This window comes from Pipistrellus hanaki (genome assembly GCF_964339955.1).
Source record: "Pipistrellus hanaki genome assembly, chromosome: 8".
Classification (NCBI taxonomy): domain Eukaryota; kingdom Metazoa; phylum Chordata; class Mammalia; order Chiroptera; family Vespertilionidae; genus Pipistrellus; species Pipistrellus hanaki.
The window spans coordinates 32,820,152-32,844,575 of NC_140510.1; the positions used below are offsets into that span (position 1 = coordinate 32,820,152).

Sequence of the window (24,424 nt, forward strand, 5' to 3'; positions counted from 1 at the left end):
AGAAGGCTACTTTTTGGTACATAGTTCAGACATCTTTGTGAATATTCTAAAGCTTACTTGCTTTCTAAAGAACAATAGCCTTTTTTTACATCATGAATTACTTGGATTTACACACAAAGGATAGTTTAATCCAGAACTTCCAAGTGTCATCAAATTGAGTGAGCTTTGTGGCATTTACCTGATTTTTGTCTAGTTAGAGAGGAGGATAGAATTGCTCATGCTAATAATCCTAAAGATTTTAAGATCTTAGGGTGTGGAAAAATTCATGATTCCCTTCTTTCTGCTTTATTTTTGTGTTTGTAAATGTTCCCTAGCAACTAGAGGCAATAGATAAACAGATTTTGGGTCCCAGAAGCTCTGTTAATAAAGTTGTTTATAGGTTATTATAAAATTTTTGCAAATATTTATGCACAAGTGGATTTATCACAATGTCATTTATAATACTTTAAAGGAATAACATCTGACAATTGACAATAGAGGACCAAATAACTAAATAATGGTACATCTATTAGATTATCAGGAAGCTATTCAAATACTTAAAAAGTGTTTGCTTTTTTTATTAGCAAATTGCTTATGAAACATGTAAAATATAAAAAATAAAAATGCAAAATACAGTATGTTTTCAGCTAGATGAAAAACACATATAACATAAATATTGAAAAAAAATATGATAAAAATGTTACAGTTGCTTATTTTTGGGTAGTGGAAAAGTATATTTGAAACTTTCCCCAGTGGCTATCTCATTTTTCTGTGTTAAAAAAAAAAAAAAATTAAAAAAAAGTTAACACATCATGCCTTTATTGTGAGCTCAAATAATACCCTGTTTCCCCGAAAATAAGACAGTGTCTTATATTAAATTTTGCTCCCAAAGATGCCCTAGGTCTTATTTTCAGGGGATGTCTTATTTTTCCATGAAGAAGAATACGGTACACATTTATTGTTAAAAAAAAAAATAAAGGAAATTTATTACCTGTATACGGTACGGTGAAAGGTAGTTGTCAACACAAACCAGACAAACTGTGAATCCTATAGTATCAAGAATTTACTCATTTATTCAATGACAATCATGTCATCATCTTCTGGAACATCATCATAACAATCCAATTCCTGAATTTCCTGGTGAATTTCTTGTGACTCCATTTCTTTCAGAATCAGTGGACCAAATCTCTCATGTTTAGCCTAGGGGGGGCCTTATTTTCAGGGGATGCCTTATATTTCACTCAGAAGGAAATCTGTAAGTAGGTCTTATTTTCGGAGGATGTCTTATTTTGGGGGAAACATGGTAAAAATGTTATAAATTCCAGGTACTTTTCTTTGCTTTTTCAATATGATATGTTAAAATACGTTTCAAAATGAACTTGGTTTTTCATGTAATCAATATATGTCTGAAATATTTTTTTAAACGTTTTTTAAAGGAAACAATTTCTAGGAACTAAGACAAGCTAAAATTGAATTTTGGTTTTAAAAAGTCGAAACATTTTACTAATTGTTTTAATGCCAAAGTCAATTAGAGCCAAGAAAACATTATGAAAAATGAATAACATGCAAAAGAAATTCCTCAGTTTGTAATAAAGCTTCAGCACTTGTAATTTATTGCCAATTGCTGATGCTGAGATGAAGACATCTGACATAATATATAAGGAAACACTAATTAAAAAGGAAAATAAATGAACTTAGCTGTTGGGGTAATCAAACTAAATACAGGAATAATATGACAAAATTGAAGTTGTATTATTATGTTTGTCCTCGCAATTTCAATTGAGACTTGAATCTGAATGACCCCAGGATTTTTTTTCTTCCTTTCTCTTTTGATTCTGCTTGCCCATGTCTCTATAATTCAAAACTTGAAGGTAATTGAAAGCGCCCAATTTTACAAATAAAAAAAAGTGGTGTCCAAAAGGAAATACTCCTTGTTGAAGAACACAAATGCAAAAAAAAAACCAAAAAACAATACTATCAGTGGACACTTCCCATCTCCCCCCTCCAAAATCTTGTGTAAAAACCATACCTGCTTTTAAAATAATTGAGCATTCCATGTTTTAATTCTTAAAATTTAATTTTTTAAAACATTGTTTTGTTTTGCAAAATAGCTAGGTCAAATTAAAACAAAAACAAAACTAACAAACAAAAACAAACTGGTTTTAGTCCAAGAATGGTAACAAATGTTTTTCCATCTTGGGCACAAATTTTAGTCTTGTAAGAGTAGTTTGCAAATTTGCAAAAGTACCGCGTTGACTTTTAAAGTATGAATGATAACAAAGATACTCAAAGCTCTGTGTGTTTTATTGTGTATAGACATATCTCAGAGATATTGTGGGTTTGGTTCCAGACTGCCCCAATAAAAAATCTTTTTCCGATGTGGGGTCTTGACTTCAACTTATAGGAAGCACACAATATCTGTGAATAAATCGGGATACAATAAAGCAAGGTGTGCCAGTACTTTGTTTATTTAAAGCAGAACTTATATCTGAGTGCCGTTTTTTTCTCCTAAGCTGTGAGGCTAAAGTTGTGTTCAAATATGCTGTAACTCCTGAGAGCCTTTTGTGAGAGACCCTCCTTCAGACATGTCAACTAAGGAGTTCACCAGCTACATCTGGGTGTTATCCTCCAGCCTCCTTTCTTTTCCTGCTTTCTACTTCCTTGCATCGTGTGTGGTATAGAAATTGGGGCTCTGACTGCGAGATGACACTGTCCATTTTGCAAATGGGAACACTGTTTAATTGCCCTGCTGTAAACCCTTTAGAAGTTAGTGAATTTCCAGTAGTCAGTAAACAAGACCAAAGTGTTGTATCCACATCTCTGCCTGTTGAACAAAGAACATTTACATACCATTAACCTAGAGAACTTGTTGAGGCTGTTGTTTTTTAAGTTTAATTAAGTAGATTGCCTTTTGGTTCTTTAAAAGCATATGGGAGATGGTTTAATGAGTTTTCAATGAAACATGAGCTGATGACTCTTGCTTAGCACAAGACAAACTGACTAGCGTTTAGAACAGTTAGGAGCTATTACCAAAGATAAGGCTCTAATTTACAGCTCAACTATAAACTTCAAAACTGAGTAACAAAGGAGGATGGGGGAACCATTACCTAATTGTGATGAAATTCAGTGAAAAGTAGACAGCTTTGACTTCAAGTACCCAGCTGCTCTTGCAGAAGTTGCCCTTGAACATAATTGCTTCATTAATTCGACTTGTAAGCACATGGAAAGACACTATTCAATTGCCTCCTTTAGAATTAAAGAAAAGTGTGGTTTTCCTCCCAAAGTCTTAATTCCATGTTGAGGTATGAATTGACAAAACGACTCTGCTCACACTGTAGATTGAAATGCTCCAAACCCAATTTTTAATATCTTTCAAAGGGACAGAGAGCTAAATAATCAACCTAAGAGATTAATAATGATTTAATTCAAAACAGTGATTAATTCTAATCAATTATTTAGAATGCAATTCATTCACTCCCTGGACAGTCTAGTGGAAGAACAATCTATGGATATTTTCAAGAGGTGATACTCAGGACTCTAGTGAGAAAGCAGAGGTGACAAGCCTAAGAGAGGATGAGAAGGCCATATGCAGGGACAAAGAGAAAAACAGCCAGGCCTGTATTCGAGCCTCTGCCCTCAGGAGAATTCCTGGACCTCTTTCCTTTGCTCATCCCAGGAGAGGCTAATCAGAATGTCCTCACTTCTCATCCAAGCACTGCTCCAATAGGACTGTAATGTAAGGAAACAGGTGTAGCTGCTGGACTAAGGAATTTTTACTGAGAAAGGGCAATGAGAGCACGGACACTAATGCAGGAAGACAAACCAACTGCAGCCACCAAGAGCCTGGCTTCAGGAATCAATCCATTTATTTATGCTTCCCTTTCTCATTCACCTCATGGGGATCCAAACAGCTAGACTCTCATAATGCAATTCTCAAACCGCTTACAAAGCAGGTAAATTGTGGTCTTTCTGATATGCTCTTAGGAGAGCTGGTGGTTTTTTTGTTTGTTTGTTTCTCTCTCCCTGGCTATTTCCATCTCTACCCTTTCGTCAGGAATAGCAAATCAGACCACATGCGTTTGAAACAGTTTGAATGTTAAAAGGGAAAGGCTTCCATCTACTGGATCCTTCGAGTAATAAAATGTATGAGAGTCCACATGAGATTTTTCTCTTGGTGTTAGCAGTGCATAACCTGCCCCGTCCACAAAGGTTTCATAATTCCTTTAAATTGCATTTTTTATATCAAGTATCCAGTCTTTAATGGACACATTTAGATTTTACAAAATACAAACCCCACTTTCTATCACACAAGGGAGTCAAGAGGAATCTTTAATTTGCCTTTCCACTTAAGGAAAGTGATGTGAAGCAGTTAAATACCCAGCACAAAGGTTCTATGCAAAGAAAGTCCTTAACAAAAATAATGTTGCCTGGAATATGAAGACCATTGAAAGAAATGGGGTGTTTTGTTTAATTATGTACATAGACATGCCACTTTTTATTTTTTAAAAATGTTTCACTTTTCATAAGCAAATCCCTTCTTCATTAGAGTGTCCCTATTTTGTTCAGCTGATGCTGCCTAATGACATTTCTTTCAGCTTTTATGTTACACTAGAGGCCCGTTGCACAATATCTGTGCAAGAATAGGCCTTCCTTCCCCTGGCTTCACTCCCAGCCGCTCCGAAGCCGGCAAGTCCCTACTCCCTGGCTGGCTGGGAGCCTGCACTTACCCGCTCCCAGCTGCCCAGGAGCCAGCCCCTCCTCATTCCCCAGCTGCCCAGAGCCCTTATGTTCTCACTTCTGTCTGGAGCACCACTCCAGTAGCTCCCTCTGCCCCCTCCCATCTTCCCCTCATAACAGGCTTCACTCTGCTCTGGGCCTGCATATGCAAATTAACCTTCATCTTTGTTTGTTAATTTGCATACTCTGATTGGCTGTGGGCATGGCAGAGTGATGGTTAATTTACATCTCTCTCTTTTTTAAAAATATATTTTATTGATTTTGTACAGAGAGGAAGGGAGAGAGATAGTTAGAAACATCGATGAGAGAGAGTCATCGATCAGCTGCCTCCTGCACACCTCCTACTGTTCAAGAATGTACTATTACATTTTAGGGTGAAAAGATGGTAGAACATCTTTATGTAGTCTTAAATGGTTATGTGTTAATATTTCCAGATATTTAACTTTAAAAAAAACTTTTAAAATTCATATATTAAGAAATAAATGATTATCTAAATAATGTAATAAAATTTCCCCAATAAATGTTTCCTTAGTTTTTGTTGTTGTTGTTGTTGTTGTTGTTTGTTTTGTTTTGTTTTTTTTGTGTGGTTTTTTGTTTTTGTATTTTTGAAGATTTTTATAAGATGGTAAAGGACTTAGTGCTATTTGAATCAAAAAAAGAAATTTTAGATATAGTCCGAAATAACACAAAGGAGCAATGCAGGGTGGAGCAAAAGTAGGTTGTTTGTATGGAAAATAAGGCAATAATTAACAAATAATAATACAAGAATACCCTCTTTTGTGTGCTCACCATTGTATTGCTACTTTTGCCTCACCCTATATATTATTTGCTGATATATAAAAAAAAAAAAAAAGCAAACCCAAAACATAGTGACTTAAGCCACACATCTATTTTCTCACAATTCCTGTGGGTCAAGAGTCCAAGGCATGGTCTATTGGGTCCTTTGCTTCAGAGCCTCTGACATGGCTGCACGCAGCCTGTGGGCCAGGGCTACAGACTTATCTCAAGGCCTGACTGGGGAAGGATCTGTTTCAAGTTCACAATGGTCACAACTGAATTTCTCTCAGATTGTCAAACTGAGAGCTGCAGTTTCTTCCTGGTTGTTACCCAGCAATTCTTTGCCTGGTGGGCCTCTCTATAGGAGGGCTTGTAAGATGGCAGCTTAATTTATCAAGGCCAGTAAATGAGAGATCCAGTAGAGAATCTGCTGGCAAGATGTATGTTACAATCTTAATGTCACATTTTCATGGCAGTGATATCTCTTCACCTTTGCCACATTCTCTTGGTAAGAAACAAGTCACAGGTTCCACCAAAACTCAAAGAAAAAGAACCACACAAGGGCACAAATACCAGGAAATAGGGATCATTAGGGCCATCTTGTAATATGTCTGCCACAGAAAATAATGCAAAAATAGAGAAGTGAATAATTTAATAATAGCCAAAGAAAAGCAACCTTATTATCAATACTAGAGGCCAGGTGCACAAAAATCTTGCACTGGTAGGGTCCCTAGGCCTGGCTGGCAATCAGGGCCAATTGGGACCTTCCTTCCCCAGGCTGCCAGCTGCCAGCCAGGGCCTTCCTTTGTTCCGTACTGCCCTGTAGTGGTCAGCACATGTCATAGTGATCAATCAAACTCACGGTTTCCTGGTTGAACTCCTGAGGGGACACTTTGCATATTAGCCTTATAGATAGATAGATAGATCGATGGATGGATGGATGGATAGATAGATAGATAGATAGATAGATAGATGATAGATAGATATAAACGAGTTAAAATTTTCTGCAAAGCACACCCAGTTCACTCTCCACCTCATCTCACTTACCTTTGAGTACATTTTCAGCTCAATATTCACGTTCTTAGAGAGCTTTTCCTCATCGGCCCCTACCTAACCACTAGTGAGTCAGTTACCTCTTCTACTCTTTTACACCTTAACATCTGCTTAATACATTTGTAAATTTATATTTTGTGCTTTTCATTTGTTTTGCTTATTTGATTACTGATTAAGCTGTTAGGGAAGAAACTTTGTATGGTTTTTGTTCAACATTTTATCTCTACCACCCATTCAAGTATAATGTGGGAAGAGAAACAATGACAATATGCTAAATTTAAGAACAGATGGTAAGAGCACTGACCTGGAAGTCAAGAGACCTCGATTCGAAGGCAGGCTCTTTCACCAATCAGCCATGCTACTTCACACAGGGCCAGTCAGCTTTCCGAGTTTTAAAGGTTTTCATCTGTGAAAAGTCAATTTTGGCTCAAACAGTTCCAATTTTGATGCAATTTTATGATTTTACACAGTTGTTAATCAGTAAATTTTCACTGCACTGAAAGTAACTACCTCCATTATATTTTAACCAACAATGTTGTTGTTTTAAACATTTCCAACAAGCAAGGTCGGAGGACAGGAGAAATAATGTAAGAAGCTTAAGTTCATGCTTGCAAGAATAGAAACACTCTTGATATTCTTCAGAGTTTGTACAGTTGAATTCCACTGCTATGTTGTGATTTGAAATACTTTCCTTTTCCCTAGACAAATTAAACCCTCACTAGAGAACAAAACAAAACAAAACAAAAAAACAATAACATTGCATTACACTCATACTATTCCTTTCAAGAAGTTGACATTCTGCCTTCCCATTCAGCGGCCCAATCCCTTCTGTGGACCCAGAGGGTTTGTGGAGATATATTGTAGCATAGCCTTAGATCAATGACTTGCTGAGAAAAATACAAAACTCTAAAAAAAAAAAAAGAAGAAGAAGAAGAAGAAGACAGGCGTGTGAGAATTATCAATGTAATAGAGCATGTGACTATTATGTAGAAGGATATTTTAGCATCCCAATAGTACAGCTGTCACACTTGGCCTGCTTTCCTGATGCCTGAATGTTGACCTTATTTAGGAACTGCTGAGAAGTTCTCATATCATGCAGCGTTAAGTCTGGTTTGTGAACTGTAACCTAGGTCTGCAATAAATAAACTTGGCTTTGTTTTCAGTATCAAGTCTTTGACATGACTAGTGCCAGAAGAAGATAAATGCTGCATGGAAAACCCAGCAGCAATATGTTCTTCTACCATTCCCAAAAATCATAAGTCAAACGCTTGCTTATTGAAATTTTTGTCATTGGTTGTTCCATAGTGTCAGTGTGCAATGTCCCAAGGGTGACTAATGGCTCTGCTTTAGCCTTTCCAAGCTCCCTCATTTATAATAGTTCGGGACAGGGGGCCAAATTGTTTGACAATGGAGATTGAGAATATTTTTAACATTTTTCTTTCAAAATTGAAATCGATGTGTTCTCTTAGAACAGTGATTGTTGTTTTCATCTGAATTTATACTGTTCGTGGTAGTGCATCATCTTAACTGAAAGACCATGATTATGGAATTTGTGTTTTCTTGTGTGGCATATGTGTCAAAATCACCACAGTGCCCAAATGTGGACAGGGGAAATAGCAGGTGCAGAGATATGTGGAATTTCACCTTCATTTTATTGTACTTTGGATTCAGAAAAATGATACCTGTAGGGATAAAGTTCCAAAATCTTGAATGTGATATATGCCATGCATCTCACCTAAAGGGCATGTGGGACAAAGTTAAGTTAGTAATTTCCTACTCCATTCATCTGATATACAGCAGAAGTGAACAGGCTGAGAAAATAACTAGCCCACCCTCCTATAAGGGGATGATTTGCCCCTTGAGGTCCGTATCCATCCTAAAACAACAACAAACGTAATAGGTAACTTTTAGTGAGCACTTAGTATGTACCCTGCATTTTAACTCATTTAATAATGACAGTAACACTTTGAGGATGATGCTGTTATTATGCCCACTTAATAGAAGAAAAGAACTGAGGCCTTTTGAGGTTACATAAATTGCCCTATATTACATATTCAGTACATGACAGAGCAGAATTCAAATTCAGAGAGTTTGAACTAGTAGTTCCTAAGGGAAATGGCATATTCTTAATCTCCTTTAATCATATCTACATGCATACAGAATTCTTTCCTGCTGCATAAATAGAAATTTTTAAATTATATAGAATTTGTTCCTTTTGAAAGAAGTTATATTGCCTAGGTTTATGTTCTATTAGCCTAGATAATCAAGAATTGAATATGTGTACTTAATATTTTTTCTGTTTGAGTTAATGTGTCTCATAATGTAATTTCAGATATTAGTTGAATTAATAAGATGCTACAACCAATTCTCACCAGTCTTGGATCATATTAGTTTTCCTATATTTGAAAAACTCATAATTCAAAAACATAATTAGATTTTCTTATTGGCTTTGCAGCAAGAATGCTGATTAAATACAGACTAGGAAAATGCACTTTAATAAATATTTAAAATTTTTGTTAATGATGTTCTTTCTCAATGAGGCCAAGTAACACTTTGGAACCAAAGTTTGCATAAACTTTCTTCTCTTTCTCTCTCATACACACACACACACACACACACACACACACACACACTGATTGGCCAGATTATTATGATCTCTGAACGCATACTAATATGGCCACTCAGTATATATCTTATATAATAAAAGGCTAATATGCAAATTGCCCCTCTTGACCAGGAGTTGGACCAGCAGGCAGACTGGCCAACTGCTCATGTCATTCCCCCTGGCCAGGCTGACCAGACCCCACCCCACCCATGCATGAATTCATGCACCGGGTCTCTAATTCTCTAATACATAGATAGATAGATAGATAGAGATATAGATATATAGATAGATATAGATATAGATATAGATATAGATATAGATATAGATATAGATATAGATATAGATATATAGATAGCCTGTGCCAGCAGCCAGTATAACTAATCCTATATAATATATATATATATATATATATATATATATATATATATATATATATATATATAAAATGAGTGGCCAGATTATTATGCATTCAGAGATCATAATATTCTGACCACTCAGTGTATATGGATATATATATTCCATTCTTGATATATAAATAAGTCTAAAATACTTTTAGTAATTAACTATAAAATAGTAATTCTAAGCCATGAAATCAAATATATATTGTAGAATATATTGTACATACATATATGTGTTCAAGTGAGAGAAAGAGAAAAGAGGAAAGAATAAAAGGGAAGAGAGAGCATGTACCAGAGCGTAGTATAACTAATCCTATCTAATAAAAGGCTAATATGCAAATTGTCCCCTCCACTGGGAGTGCAACTGGGGGTTTTGACCAGGGTATGAGCCCAGCTGGCCAACCACCTGAGGCTCCTCCCCCTGGACAGCCATGCACAAATTTGTGCTCCAGGCCTCCAGTATTTAAATAATGTCTATTGCCATATACTGTTGTACAATAGAAAGTGAAGGGAAATACATGTGTCAACAAATATATATATTTGAATTTACTATCATCGTCTTGGTTTCATTAATATTTTGCAATGGAAATTTGCTGATGAAAAAATTTAAAAGCATACAGATTTTTTCCCCCACAAAGGATTTTCTCTAATGGGATTAATTTATATCCTATCCATAATTAATAGTTTTGCAATATAGCTGCATTTCCCAGTTGTTTTAATGGAGGGTTGTTGTCTCAAATTTTTCGAAAATGAGAAATAAATTTGGGAAATAGTACCTACTTTAGATATTCAAAATACACTTTAGCTTAGTAAAAGTTCTGAGGAATCCTACAGTAAGAATCCTATTGAATGGGTTTAACTTATTGTTTCTCTTAAAATATGACCAGGTACTAAATGTTTAAGCACTTTTTCTTCTACTTTAAGTTACCGTCAACTTAAAGGTCACAATTTATTATATACCTGAAGGAAAAAGTTTCTAATCTATAATAATTTATAGTAATAAAAGTATAATATGCTAATAAGACTGATGTCCTTCAAAAAGAAACCCGGGCTGCAAGGGAAATCCGGGTCCCGGGTGCCTGCCAGCAGCTAGAAAGAAGCCCAGGTCCCAGGTGCCAGAGGGAAGCCTATGCCAGCAGTCAGGGGAAGGAAGGCCTACACTTGCACAAATTTTTGTGCATCAGGCCTCTAGTTAAACTATAATGTAAGACTCCTTTTCACTCATAATTATTTTGTTCCTATCAACCAAAGGTCACTATTACCAACAGGAGTCCCCAATTTGGGGTGAACAGAGATTTTATTCAGTGCAAGCAACCAACAGCATGCTGTGAAGCAGCACAGCTAAGAGGTGTCTCAGTGACATAGCCCTGCTGTTAATGGCTTTGGTGTTATAGATTTGGTGTTAAAGCTCAGTTCTGTAAAGACAGCTCCACTCTGGGGTTACAGAGCCAGCAGATGTCATAGTTCTATCCAGGTAAACACAGTCTCCAATTATTGAAAGTAAAAATGCTCTTTGAGAGCCAGGGGAGAGCTGCCTTGAACAGTGAGAAGTTTCCATCCCTAATCCCTGATTGGTCAGCCCTCATACAAATACAGGCTCCAAATCCTCACAGTTTGATTGGCCCAAAAGGGATTGTCCTGATTGATTGGAATGGAGCCACTCTGATTGGTCAGTGAAGATGCTAATGAGGATGTAGCTGTGCAGTTCCAACTGCATGGGAAATGTTTCAATCCTATTGGTTGAAATACAATTTCAGGAATTCCTTTATAAGGGTCCAGTTGAAGACAAGACTGCAGTGGAAATAGATAGTTCAGTGTGGAAAGCAGGCAGTTTAGTAGGAGGCTTGTGTGAGATGCCCCAGTTTAGCAATGGTTGCTGCTCTGTTTATAAATATGAGCCCAATTAGTCCTTCTCAACAGGTATATTCATTCTTGAGGTTAACATATTGAGGAACTATTTTAGCTATAAATTAAGTCAGATACAACTTTTTTATCATATCTCATTCTTATGTATACATAAAAATTTTTTCAAAATAAGCAATAAATTGATCAAGTAATTTCACATTTTGAGACTGACTTTTTGAATCACTTTTCATTGCAGATTTACTAGTTTGTATGTGTTTTCCATCCACTGTCATTCTCAATGCCCTCAAGATGATTGATGATATAGACTTTCTTAAAACATTATTATCTCTGGGATTTCTTCCAAGTCCTTGAAACCATTCAGCAAAGTTTAATCTTGTTACTTTCTTGATTTTGCCAGAAGTATTAAAAGTTTTTAGACAATAATCAGTATATATTTAAATTCCCATTGGTTTAAATGTCAACTATTTACTAAAACTACAATTGACTAGTTCATTCCACAAATAGAAAAACAAATTTGCATAAGCTCAAAAGAAGACCACTAGTATATAGCTGTCTTCTCCTCAGAGGCAACTGTAAGATGTCATTGATTATAAAATATATCACTATTTAAGAGATGTATAATAACATTATATTGTCATAGCACAGAAGCAATGGTTCTATCTTGCATCCTAAAGAACTAGTGATTGATCAAACACAATTTGTGAAGCACTATATAGACATATTTTGCACAATCTTTTGCACACTAGAATGTTCTGGCTTATATTTAATTGTCAAATCAATAGAATAACTTCCAATTGTGTCATTGCTGATTACCTATTTCCATGAATTCGAGTTTGTTCAGAACCTTTGATCACATCTATTTTTCAGGGAGTATTTGCCGAGTGGATTATATTTTTTTGTGGGATGATAATTACCATGGTTTGTAATATATCTCTATTTCGGTTTTTCAAAGTTTTGTCCTCTAATTGTAGCAGAGTGGGCATGATCATGGACCTTGATATTAGATGGATGTGAGTGACTTCTTAATCCTCCTCCTGCTACTTTCTAAGTAAACTTGAGCAAGTTAACCATTTAATATTTTAGTTTTTTCATCCTTAAAATAAATGAAACAAAAATAATAGATAGCGATAATATAGAGTTTTAATGAGAGTATATACAAATGTATTTATTATGGAATTAAAAATATGAACTCCCTTAAATAGTGCTATATCTGTTGTTTCAGTACTTCTTAGCCCTAACCATACTATACCATACCATGCCTTGATGAATAAATGCTTGTCCTATTCCAAAAATGGTTTGAGATGTCTTTATATAATTCTAAATTTATATGATACACTGGCTAGAAAACAGAGAGATACCTTATCAGTTATAAAGGTAACAGTATTTGTAAGATTAAAATAAATAAATTTGCTATGGGAAAACACAGATTTTCTTGTTTCTGAATTCATAAAATAATTACTGCTAGACTTCCTATTAAAAACAAAACAAAGCAAGATTATGTAATGAAATACTCAAGGACCTGAGCATATTCACATTGCTGGTACAATATGTTTTAAATAGCTACATTTATTTACCCTCAATGAAGATGAATATCAAAATGCAGATACTCATTTAGATTTCACAGGGGTTAAAATAATGGAATCTAAATGTAAAGTTATATATTAAACTAAACTGATCCTAGATAAAATGTATACTATAAAAGTGTATGGCATGTAGATTTTTCCAGCAATAAAGATAAACTGGAGAGTTGGCTAGTGTCCTTAATTAAAGCAAAAAAACAAAATCAAGTGAATCATTTAAAAAATATACAGTATATGTGCAAAGAAACAAAAACAATAAAATCCAAAAAGGATCATGGTTAGAGATATACTAAAATAAATTTCATATGATTAATGAGTTAAATGAAAAAATATATAAAGTGAAAAATTTTAAAGATGTAAAAATATATAGCTGGACTTTAAAAAAATGTTAAATAGTGAAAGCCAAATATCATATGAAGGGCACAAAGCAAACAATTTTTAACATTTTTGTATTGCCAAATTAAGTACCAAAAATTTAAATATTTGCAACATCTATCCCCAATGTTGTTGTATCAAGAGTGCTTATACATCAAAAAGTGAACATGTCTATGGAAAATGGCAAAAGTTTCCTTTTCCCAGTTTATACAAGAAGAAATGACAAAGCTAATTGGAGAAGAACTGTCATCACTAGTAATCGATTTTAAATAATATTGAGGTACCATTTATCGCCACATAACAAAAAGTGGTAAAGAATACATTAAAATAGTCAGTGTTCTGAAAGGGAAATTTGGTTCTTATCACTGATACAAAGTATGTAAATTTGATATATCTTTCTGGGGAGCAGGTTAGTAATAGGTATTTTTTTAAAGTTTTGAAATCAGCACATAATTTCTCAAAATGCATTGCTTTTAGCATTTATTTTAATGAAATAAGAGCATAATAAAAAAGACATAAAGAATTTCATTGATTTTGTAGTCTAAAATGAGAAACAACTTGAATGTCTAACTATAGGGAACTGATTAAGTAAGTTATTATCAACATGTAAAATAGAATGTCACAGAGGCATTGGAAACAAAACTATAGAAGAGTTCAATTGACCTGAAAAGAGTTGATAGCCTACTGTTTTAGGAATAAAACAAGTTATTAGTGCACAGTGCAGTATAATTAAATCTTTGCAAGAAAAATCACTACCATCATACAAATAAAGCTGTATTACAGATGACTTTAAAAAAAATATTGATTGATTTAGAGAAAGAGGATGGGAGATAGAAACATCAATTTGTTGTTCCACTTATTTGTACATTCATTGGTTGATCCATGTATATGTCCTGACTGGGGATCGAACTCACAACCTTGGTGTCTAGGGACGACTCTAACCAACTGAGCTACTTAGCCAAGGCACAGATGACTTTTATATTGGTACTTTTTGTATTTACCTGTTTTAAAAATTAATCTGCAATGAGTACATAATTCTCAAATAACCATTAAAATTCTGTAAAAGATAAACATATAAATCGCATGCACTTTTTTTTTCTTAATATGGGGGGATAAAAAACAAAACAAAAGACAAAATGCACAAGTTATATCATTGATGGTTCATTGGCTCAGTACCTTTCTTGCATTTTCTATAACATGTCTGAGTTAGGAAGCAGGTGATGGTATATATTCCGACTGTTGTAGCTTATAAATGGTGGTAAACATTGCCTTGAACTTTCTTACTTGGATTTTTTTTCCCCTAGAGAATGTGGATTTTATAGTTGATTTGCTTCAACTGATATCAAATTGACCTTTATTTTAAAAGGCAATTGCAAAGGTTCACTTTTCTTGTTTCCCATATTTTCATTCATCTAAAACCATGTAGTTCAATATGAGATTTTTTTATTGTCAAATTGAACTGAAGTTTGAGGCAATTGGAAAATTTAGCCTCAAGCCCTGCCCAAACTTGACTATGGAGATCAGACAGACTTAAAATCAATTGGATGTTGTCTGATCTTTACTTCTTCTGTGTGACATAGCTATGACCTTTGTACAACTTATCTCATTTTAATCCCATTAAAGTAAAATTGCAATCATAATAGTTAATGCTAAATTCAACAATCACTATGTTTATTAGCTGACATAGGCCATCAGCCTTTAATGTGGTTCTATGCAATGATTTCTTAATGAGAGATTATATGTTTGGGTGGTTTTTATACATATCAAGAATGGGTAAAAATGGAAATGCTGGATTAGAAGAGTAGTTTTGTTGTTGTTGCTTTTGAATAATACAAAAGTATCCCAAGTAATTTGCTAAGCCTCTGACACAATCTAGTATTTATATACTCTAAAACACAATAATCTGTAGTTGGCTTTAAAATGGTTTATCTTTTTATTATTATCTCTTCTGAAGGGAAAGGAATGCAGATCCTTATTCATAAAGCTCCTGATGACAAGTATTCAAAGTGAATAACAAAATAAAGAGTATATTTTTCTGTTATAGGGAATTTTGAAAATATCACAAAAAAATTCTTAGCTGAAACTATGGATAATGGTCTACTGAAGTATACAATTAATATATTTTTATGTATAAAAAAATTATGATTAGCTACATAGTTTTAATTGTGCCTAAGGAAAAATAAATGTATAACTTCTTGTTCTTTTTTTAGTAGATAGCAAAGGGAATGTGCTGTTTTTCTTCTCATTTTTTATTGTTTCATATATTTTCATTTTACTGTGTTATAATAATAGTATAATAAAATTTGTTTTATAAACATGTTTATATTTTTATAGTTATAATTTCAATATATGAATTTTATTTTGTCAGATAAATATATCATTGATTTACTTACTCATTCCTTATTGAAGGAATATCATTTCCCCCTTTCTTTAAGTTCATAGCAGTACATATTCATATACATCAAACTCTAAGTTTTAGCCTTCAGCCTATTCTATTGTAGTATCACGTATCTTGATATAGAGAAGCCAGAACTATTAGGCTTATTAGGCATCTACTAGAGAAGAACCTAAATAAGTTCATTATGATCTTCAATCTGTTTACAAATTTAAATCTTGGATATTCTACATATCTAAACTCAATACTACCATGAAGTAGGTTTTAAAATGATGAATAAAGGACAGGTTATTTAATAAAGTATAACAAAGAATAAGTATTATCATTTGCCTCTTTATCAAACCTGCATACCTGTAGTTAATTAAAATGCTCTTTTTTTCTAAATCATAATGCATCTTTATCATATTGTCAAAGCCTTTCCAGATTTTGTTAATCCCATTGAAATATTTACCTTTACAACTTTCAACTCTTTAAGTTGCCTTTGAAAATAAATTTTTAAATGTATCCAATTCTTGTATTGGGACCTTCCTATCTCACCTAGTCTGTTTATTTGTCTTCCTCCACTAGAATGTAAACTCCATAGAGGAACATACTTTTGTTCACTAATGGGTCCCAAATGCCTAGAAAATGCACCTGGTATGTAGTTGGAATAAAATAAATAAGCTTCTGCTGACTTAGTTTTGGTTTGGCCTCCGCTCGCGCTCGCTCTCTCTCTCTCTCTCTCTCTCTCTCTCTCTCTCTCTCTCTCTCTTTCTCTTTCTCTCTTTCTCTCTTTCTATCTGTTTATTTTATTCTGCATTGGCCTCACTATCTCAGGAGTTCTCCCTTGGTGGCCCCAGAAACTCCAGGCTTCGAGCATCCATATACAGAGCAATTCCACAGGAATTAGAGTGTAATCTTCAACTAGCAAATTCTCAGTATGCATTTATTAGGCTGGCTGGTTCACATATCCATTCCTGAGCCCATCATCATGATGGGTTGGATGTTAGGTTGAAAATGGAATGCTCTGGTTGTCTCGAATGTTACTCAGAACTTGGCCTGAGTAACTCATGGAAAGCATCCCTTGGAAACTATTAGATATGCAGGCCTTTGGGCCTCACTTCAAACTAACAAAATTATATTCTGTAATTTAACAAGATCCCCTAGTGACATGCCTTTAGCATGTGCCCACAGTTGAAGCTGGAAAGGTGGGTAGGGGAATAGAGCCACCAAACCATCATATTGAAAATGGGGAAGGGATGCTCTCAGCAGAGGGCAGAATGAATATTGGCATGGAAAACAACAGATATCCAGTACAATATACAACATGTATTCAGCAATTATTATATAACAGTCACTGTGTTATGCCTTTTTCAGGCATTAGTATTTATAATACCTAATAAGATGTTATCAAATAGATACCTAAGGCTTCAAGAGATTAAATTATTTATTCAAAGTTTTTTATGTGAGCCAATGGGAAAATTAACCTATAATATAATATCAAGTGGTAAGAAGTGCCCTGGAGAAAAATTAGGCAGGAAAGAGGAATAGGGTCTGACTCAGGATGATGGCATGGAGGGATCAATTTAGATAGAAAGGCCAAGGTGAATCTGAGGAAGTAAAGTTTGAGCAGAAACTTGTATGAAGTGAAGGACAGCTCATGGAAGTTTCAGGGTAGGCAGAGAACCAAGATGGCGGCATAGGTAAACACCTATACTTGCTGCCTCTCACAACCACATCAAAATTACAACTAAAAGTCAGGACAACTATTATCCAGAAATGCTGAAAGATATTCTTTAAGAAAAGAAAGAAGAAGAAAAAGGTAAAGATAAAAAATTATGAACAACAAAGTGACAACAAATACATATCAATAAGTAAATCTAAAAATCAAATGAATAAAAAATCTTATTAGCAGAATAAACTGGTGAATATAATAGAATCAGGGGCATGGAAAGAGAGCAGACTTAAAATTCGTGGGGGGAAGAGGTGTAGGGGAAACAGGTAGAGATTGAACAAAGATCTTACACCTATGGATGAGGACAGTGGGGGCGGGGGTGGGGATGAGGTGGGAACTGGGTGCAGGGAGCTATGGGTGGGGGAAGAGGAACATCTGTAATAATCTGAACAATAAAAATAAAAAATAATGAAAAATAAAGCTTTTTAAAAAATTAAATAAAAAAGGAAGTTTCAGGGTAATACTATCCAGACAGGAAAAGGGATGAGTACAAAGCCATGAAGTGGGAATGACCTTAGCATGTAAAAAAAAAAAAAAAAAATGGGGGTGGGGTATACAACAAAAATCCAATGTGGCTATGATAAAGTGACTATTGATGATTAATTCAGAGAGATAGCCAAGAGTCAGTTCATGAGGATATGAAACAATGTTTAAGACATTGTCAGTTATTCTTAGCACAGTAGAACATCATTTGAAGCTTTAGAACAGGGAATAGACATGCTTTTATTTAAATTTAAGATATACTGTCTAGGGAGCAGGCAACAATGAATAAGGGATAGATGGAGAAATGTAAGATGTCAGTGGGACTAATTAGGAAGCTATTACATTGCTAGTCTAGGCAAAAGATGAGAGAGGGTGGGACTAGCATGGTAGAGGAGAAGGTGGGATGGGACAGCAGGTCTGGGGATATATTGTAAATGCAGAGCCAACAAAAATCACTAATAAATTGAATATGTATGTGTGAGGTAAAATAATTACTCCTCTCTTTTGCCTGAGCAAATTGGTGGATATTTGTGCTAGTTACTGAAATGGAGAACCTTAGAGATGGAACAAGATCGAAAATCAAGAAGACTGTTTTAGACTTGTCAAATTTGAGATGCCTCTTAGAGATCCCAGTAAAATTCTTGAACAAACAATTGGATAAACTACTTTAAAGAGGTTTAGAACTAAGAGTTTGGAAAATAAGGCAGATGGCATTTTAAACCATGGATCTAAGTAATCTAATTCAGGTTCTACTTCATAGTCACTCATCTTTTTATATGATTTTGAAGACTATCATATAGGTGATTTCAGTTGCCATAACACTTAACACAGAGAGATAGTCTTTTAGTGATCTGTTTTGTAAATATTTTCAAGACTTTTATTTTTTAAGGTTGAACTTCAGAATGGAAATTCTAGATAAAATTATTTTGATAGCAAATATTTACCCATTTAAAATGCCCAAAGACCTGGTTGTTTGCTATCTAAACACCAGCTAGAAAAGTCAATATTTTCTTAGAAGGTAATGGTTTGGTCTGTAAATATGAGCAGAATGCTTTCCAAGAACACTAGGCATTTCTTTTTGTAAAACAAAAAAATCTGAAGAGACAGCAGAGGAGAAAGGGTGAAACTAGCAGGTGATGGGCTTCAAGAGTATTGCTGCTTTTGAGGATAAAAAACATTTAGGTCATCTAAATATTTTTTTTTTTATTTTGTAGAATGATTGATGGGCTTTGCTGCTTGGTTGAAATAGAATATAGTAAATACTGGGCCATTTATTCTACCCTAATGTCTAGTTACTACTTGTCTTAAAGAAACCTATTAAATAGAGACCTTTCCAAAATAATCTCAAAAATAACTGCAATCTCATCATAATTATTTAGTCATTTTGGTCAAAAGTCACCACATATTTTTATATAAAAGTTAGTGGTATTATTGTTTTTACTTCTTAACTAGAAAGCATACTCTTATGATCTTCAATGTAAATATTAATTTTATAAATTCTGTTTTGATATGAAGTAAAGTTAAGCAATTTTAATATACCTCATGAGTATATTCCATTTGTTTAATAGTTTCTATATGATTATTTACTCACTACCTTATCCAGGGATTCAAGTAACTTATATTAACTCATAAAGTGAAACAAGGAAAAAAATCAATAAAGAAAAAAGCAGGTCTATGATAAGCCTAGATAGAATAAAATTCAAGAAGAAGAAGGGAAAATTAGAACATGTAAGTGTTATACATTGTTGAGCATCACATTTATATAGTAAATTTCTCATTAAATCTGCAGGTGGTAAATAAATGACACTGTAGGGAAAGTATGAGCATTCACAAAGGCATTGGAGCTATTGAAATTTTTATTAAAGAAAAAAACACCTCAGTTAAGCTTTGATTATAAGATGCTAAATTAATAGCAATTTACACTTAGTTGATTAATTATTCCATCTAAGAAGTACAAGTACTTAGTGATAAATATTTGCATTTGAAAAGTCATAACCAATGGAAAAACTATTTTTATGTCAATTTAATGTACTAATTGGATGTTAGTAAGAAAATCGGTGCAACAGCAGCTGCATATGCAATTGAATTTGATGAAATTATAATTACAGAGAAAAGACTGATCAAAATCAAACAGAGTGAAACTGTACTAAAACCAAAATAGCACAAACTGATTTGTGTTTTTCCAAAAAATTCCAGGTGTTGTCAAAGTGGATTATGGAGATGTATCAGTCAGAAAAACACTGAGAGAAAATCTGAAGTGTAAGCCCTTTTCTTGGTACCTCGAAAACATCTACCCGGACTCCCAGATCCCAAGACGTTATTACTCACTTGGTGAGGTATGAATTATTTATTGTGGTTGAGTTATAAATACATTTTGAAAATAGAGCAATATCTAAGGAGCTCAATCTTTTTTACGTTATGAACAAAATGGTTTAAGGGCATTTAAATAGATCTGTTTTAAATGACTTTTTATATATTACCAGGACCATAAAAATCTTTACCATTGGGATTTGTAAAAGTATGGGGATAGTTTAAGACTGACTAAATATTTTCTTATTTCTTTATCAATGGCTCCAAAACTTTTTGGTCCTTTTTCCTTAAATTTAATTTAACTTTTAAATTAAATGTATTGGGTTGACACTGGTTAATAAGAGTACATAGGTTTCAAGTGGCTCTTACACCCTTAAAATGTATGGTAAACTGCAAAGATCTTTTGTTGATGTGAGTTATAACAATAGAGAGGCCCAGTGCATGAAATTCGTGTATGGGGGTGTGTGTCCCTCAGCCCAGCCTATACCATCTCCAATCTGGAATCACTCCAGGGATGTCCAACTGCCCATTTAGGCCCTATACCAGATAAGATTGGGCCTAAACAGGCAGTCGGACATCTCTCTCACAATCCAGGACTGCTGGCTCCCAACTGCTCTCCTGTCTGCCTTCCTGATTGCCCCTAACTGCTTCTGCCTGCCACTCTGATCATCCCCAAATCACTCCCCTGCCAGCTTGACTGATGCCTAACTGCTCCCCTGTCAACCTGATTGCCCCTAACTGCCCTCCTTCACAGGCCTGGTCACCCCTAACTGCCCTCCCCTACAGGCCTGGATCCCCCCCCCAACTGCCCTCTCTTGCAGGCTTGATCATCCCAAATGCCCTCCTCTGCTGGACATCTTGTGGTGGCCATCTTGTGTCTACATGGGGGCAGCCATCTTTGACCACATGGGGACAGCCATCTTGTGTGTTAGAGTGACAGTCAATTTGCATATTACTCTTTTATTAGATAGAATAGAGGCCTGGTACATGGGTGGGGGCCAGCTGGTTTGCCCGAAGGGTGTCCTGGATCAGGGTGCGGGTTCCCTTGGGGCATGGAAAGGCCTGGGCAAGGGACCTGTGGTGGTTTGCAGGCCAGCCACACCCCTGGGTGACCCAAGTGGAGACCCTGATATCTGGGATTTGTTTTATCTTCTACAATTAAAACTTTGAGCCTTGAGCAGAGGCCAGGGCCAGGCAGAGCCGGCAGGATGCTTGGCTTCTTTCATTGCCGCGCAAACCCAAGCCTCCTGCTTACTCATGGCCACAGCCATCTTGGTTGGGTTAAATTGCATACTTGCTCCTGATTTGCTGGTGGGCGTGGCTTGTGGGGGTAGTGGGGTTAAGGTCCTTTTGCATATTTCTCTTTTATTAGTGTAGATTTACTGTATTGAAATTAAAACTGATAACTTTAAGACCTATTTATTAATTCACTAAAGATTTTGTTATATGTTAATATACATAAGTAATGTTTTTGAAAATATATTTTCCAAAGCAAAAATCAAATGGTAAGAAGATTAGCATTATATATAGTTTTATATGTTGCATTAATATCTGGCCTAATAGTAGTTATCCTTGATCTCTGTTTCGGTATTCAATCTATTGTAATATCACACACCATGTAGTCTTTGGAAGACTCCTTGCACATTCTGAGAAGTGACAGCGAAAACTGCGAGTAATACCTTAGTATTATTATCAAAATTATTATTAAAATTGGACTTTGTAGGTCCACTGAGAGCCATTCTTTTTCAAAATATATATTATCTTTGCAAATACACAATTGCCTTTATCATAACTATACAAACATGTATTCATAATATATATTTAATTGTTCAAAGTAAGAATTATTCCTTTTTGAATTATATTTTCCTTATTTGTAATTTCCACCTAATGGGCATTAGATTTGGGAATAAAAACTAATTTAATAGTGGTTGTAACTAAAGCATTTCAACAGTAATGATGTAATGCATTTGGAAAAGAATTATTAATTTTGTTCTTCATTTGAAATTAGCATTTTTATAGGTCATATTGGGATATCTGAAAATTTATAAAATTTGAGCTAATACTTTTTTAATTCATTGGCAAAAAAAATCTGTAACTTTAAAATATAAAGTGACATGTGGATAAAGTTACAGATTTTTTTTTTGCCAATGAATTAAAAAAGTATTAGCTCAAATTTTATAAATTTTCAGATATCCCAATATGACCTATAAAAATGCTAATTTCAAATGAAGAACAAACACACATAAGTTACTTGTGATTAATTAAAAAATAATTAAAGAAAAAAAGGACTCAAACCGAATGGTCCTTAGCTGAATTGTTCTGGACGGCTATTTTTCTGTACTATATCCATGCACTGTTGACAAATTGCCACTTCCTCATTAGCCATGTAAATATCTCTATAGAATTTTTCAGTTTACAGATACTTAACCTTAATCAGAATAACGTAGAGCGAAGATTTATATGTAATAACACTGAATGTATCACTTTAGTCATTTATTAGTCCTGTGCCTCAGGGTTTTATACACTTACTTTGTTTGTTTTTATGGGAGGGTGGTGTTGTTGCCATTGTTTCCAAATCCTATATAATAAAAGCATACTATGCTAAGCATCCAACCGATTGGTCAACCTTTTGGTTGACCAGTCAACCAGTGGCTATGATGCACACTGACAACCAGAGGGCAGGTGCTCCGACTGGTAGGTTAGCTTTCTGCTGAGCTCCAGCCAATCAGGACTGGCCTAGAGAGCCAGACACACTGTGGAGCCTTCCTGCAGTCCCTCCCTGGCCGGCTGGCCCTGATCAACCCCAATCGAGACTAGGTGAAACGGCCCTGATTGGCCCTGATCTCTGGCCAGGCCAAAGGCCCCACCCGTGCATGAATTCGTGCATTGGGCCTCTAGTATGTAATAAATCCCATTTTAGCACCAATGTCACAGCATCTATATACAGTACATGACATATAAGACAGTGCTTTTTAAACTCGAACAGTGTTTGCATGCTAGTTATTATATTGCAGTTTACTGGAGATCCCCAATATGATAGTTAATACTCTCATTTCTTTACTGAAAAGTTGGCTTGAACAATCATAAGCCTGCCTGAACCCTTAGAAAAAGTGAGTTTTTTTAATCTTGTGGTAGAGTATTTCTCCTATTGTTGTCAGTGGACCCAGGTGACCAGTAAACGTAGATTACTTTTCCTAAAAGGAGATATAACCACAGCATATAACATGACCGGTGTGAGTAAAGAGGACTTTATGGAAATTCTCTAAGGCCACCAGATATCTCCTGAGAAAGACTCAGTGCTCTGAAATGAGACCTTGATGTTTACTTCCAAGTTAAACATCCAATTTTATGCTTTCCTGCACTACATCAAGGAAATCTAATTAGTTGACTTCCTGAAAAAGTAAAAATAGAGTATAGTGTGGGCAAATTTCTTTCTACAACCTTACTGATTTTGAATTAGCTATCTTCTGTAATGGATCAGGTAGCCATATTTTAATTTCTAGAAATAGTCTGAAAAGCTTTGAAAGAGAGATATTGTGCCTTTCTGGATTTTTGAAACATATCCAGAAAAGGCAGTATGTCATGTTGGAAAAAAATCCCAGGCCTTGGAATCAAGCAGAAGAGGGTTTAAATTTGGACCCCACAGTTGACAATTTGAGTGGCACTAGGTGTCCTCTCTGGTACCTGTCTGCAGCATGAAGATAATCATACAGGATTATAGTGATGACTGGAGATTCAGGGAATTCAGCACTGTGCCTGGCAAGAAGTTGTAGCAGCACCAATACAGTTATTGTAATTATTATTGATACCATTTATTGATTTATTACTATGTCAAACATTATTCTAGATGCTTTATTGCAATTACATTGTTTAAAAATCACAACTCATGACTTGGGTTTTGTTATTATCTTCCATTTAATATGGAAACTGACTTAGAAAAAGTATATGATTAACCTATGGGTAATAGAACTAGCTAGCTGTTGAATTTAGTCTGACACTAAAGCTCACATTCTTTATAACTAGAAGAATAAAATAGATTACATTATTATATTTTATGTGTTCAAAATGCTTTAGTAAATAAGGGCTTAAGCTGGAACCAGTATTATATAGTAAGGATGGAAAGTCAAATAAGGAAATACCTTTATTCTTAAG

The 24,424-nt window shown here is 34.8% G+C and overlaps 1 protein-coding gene across 5 annotated transcripts in view; it reads left to right on the forward strand.

Annotated features, from left to right (window-relative positions):
- GALNT13 (polypeptide N-acetylgalactosaminyltransferase 13) overlaps nt 1–24,424 on the forward strand; it is a 445,911-nt gene that overhangs the window by 378,646 nt on the left and 42,841 nt on the right. For all 5 annotated transcript variants that reach the window (XM_084892276.1, XM_084892273.1, XM_084892275.1 and 2 more), the window contains exon 10: nt 20,159–20,298. In XM_084892276.1, the coding sequence (XP_084748402.1) occupies nt 20,159–20,298 (140 nt within the window). The remainder of the gene's footprint in view (nt 1–20,158; nt 20,299–24,424) is intronic.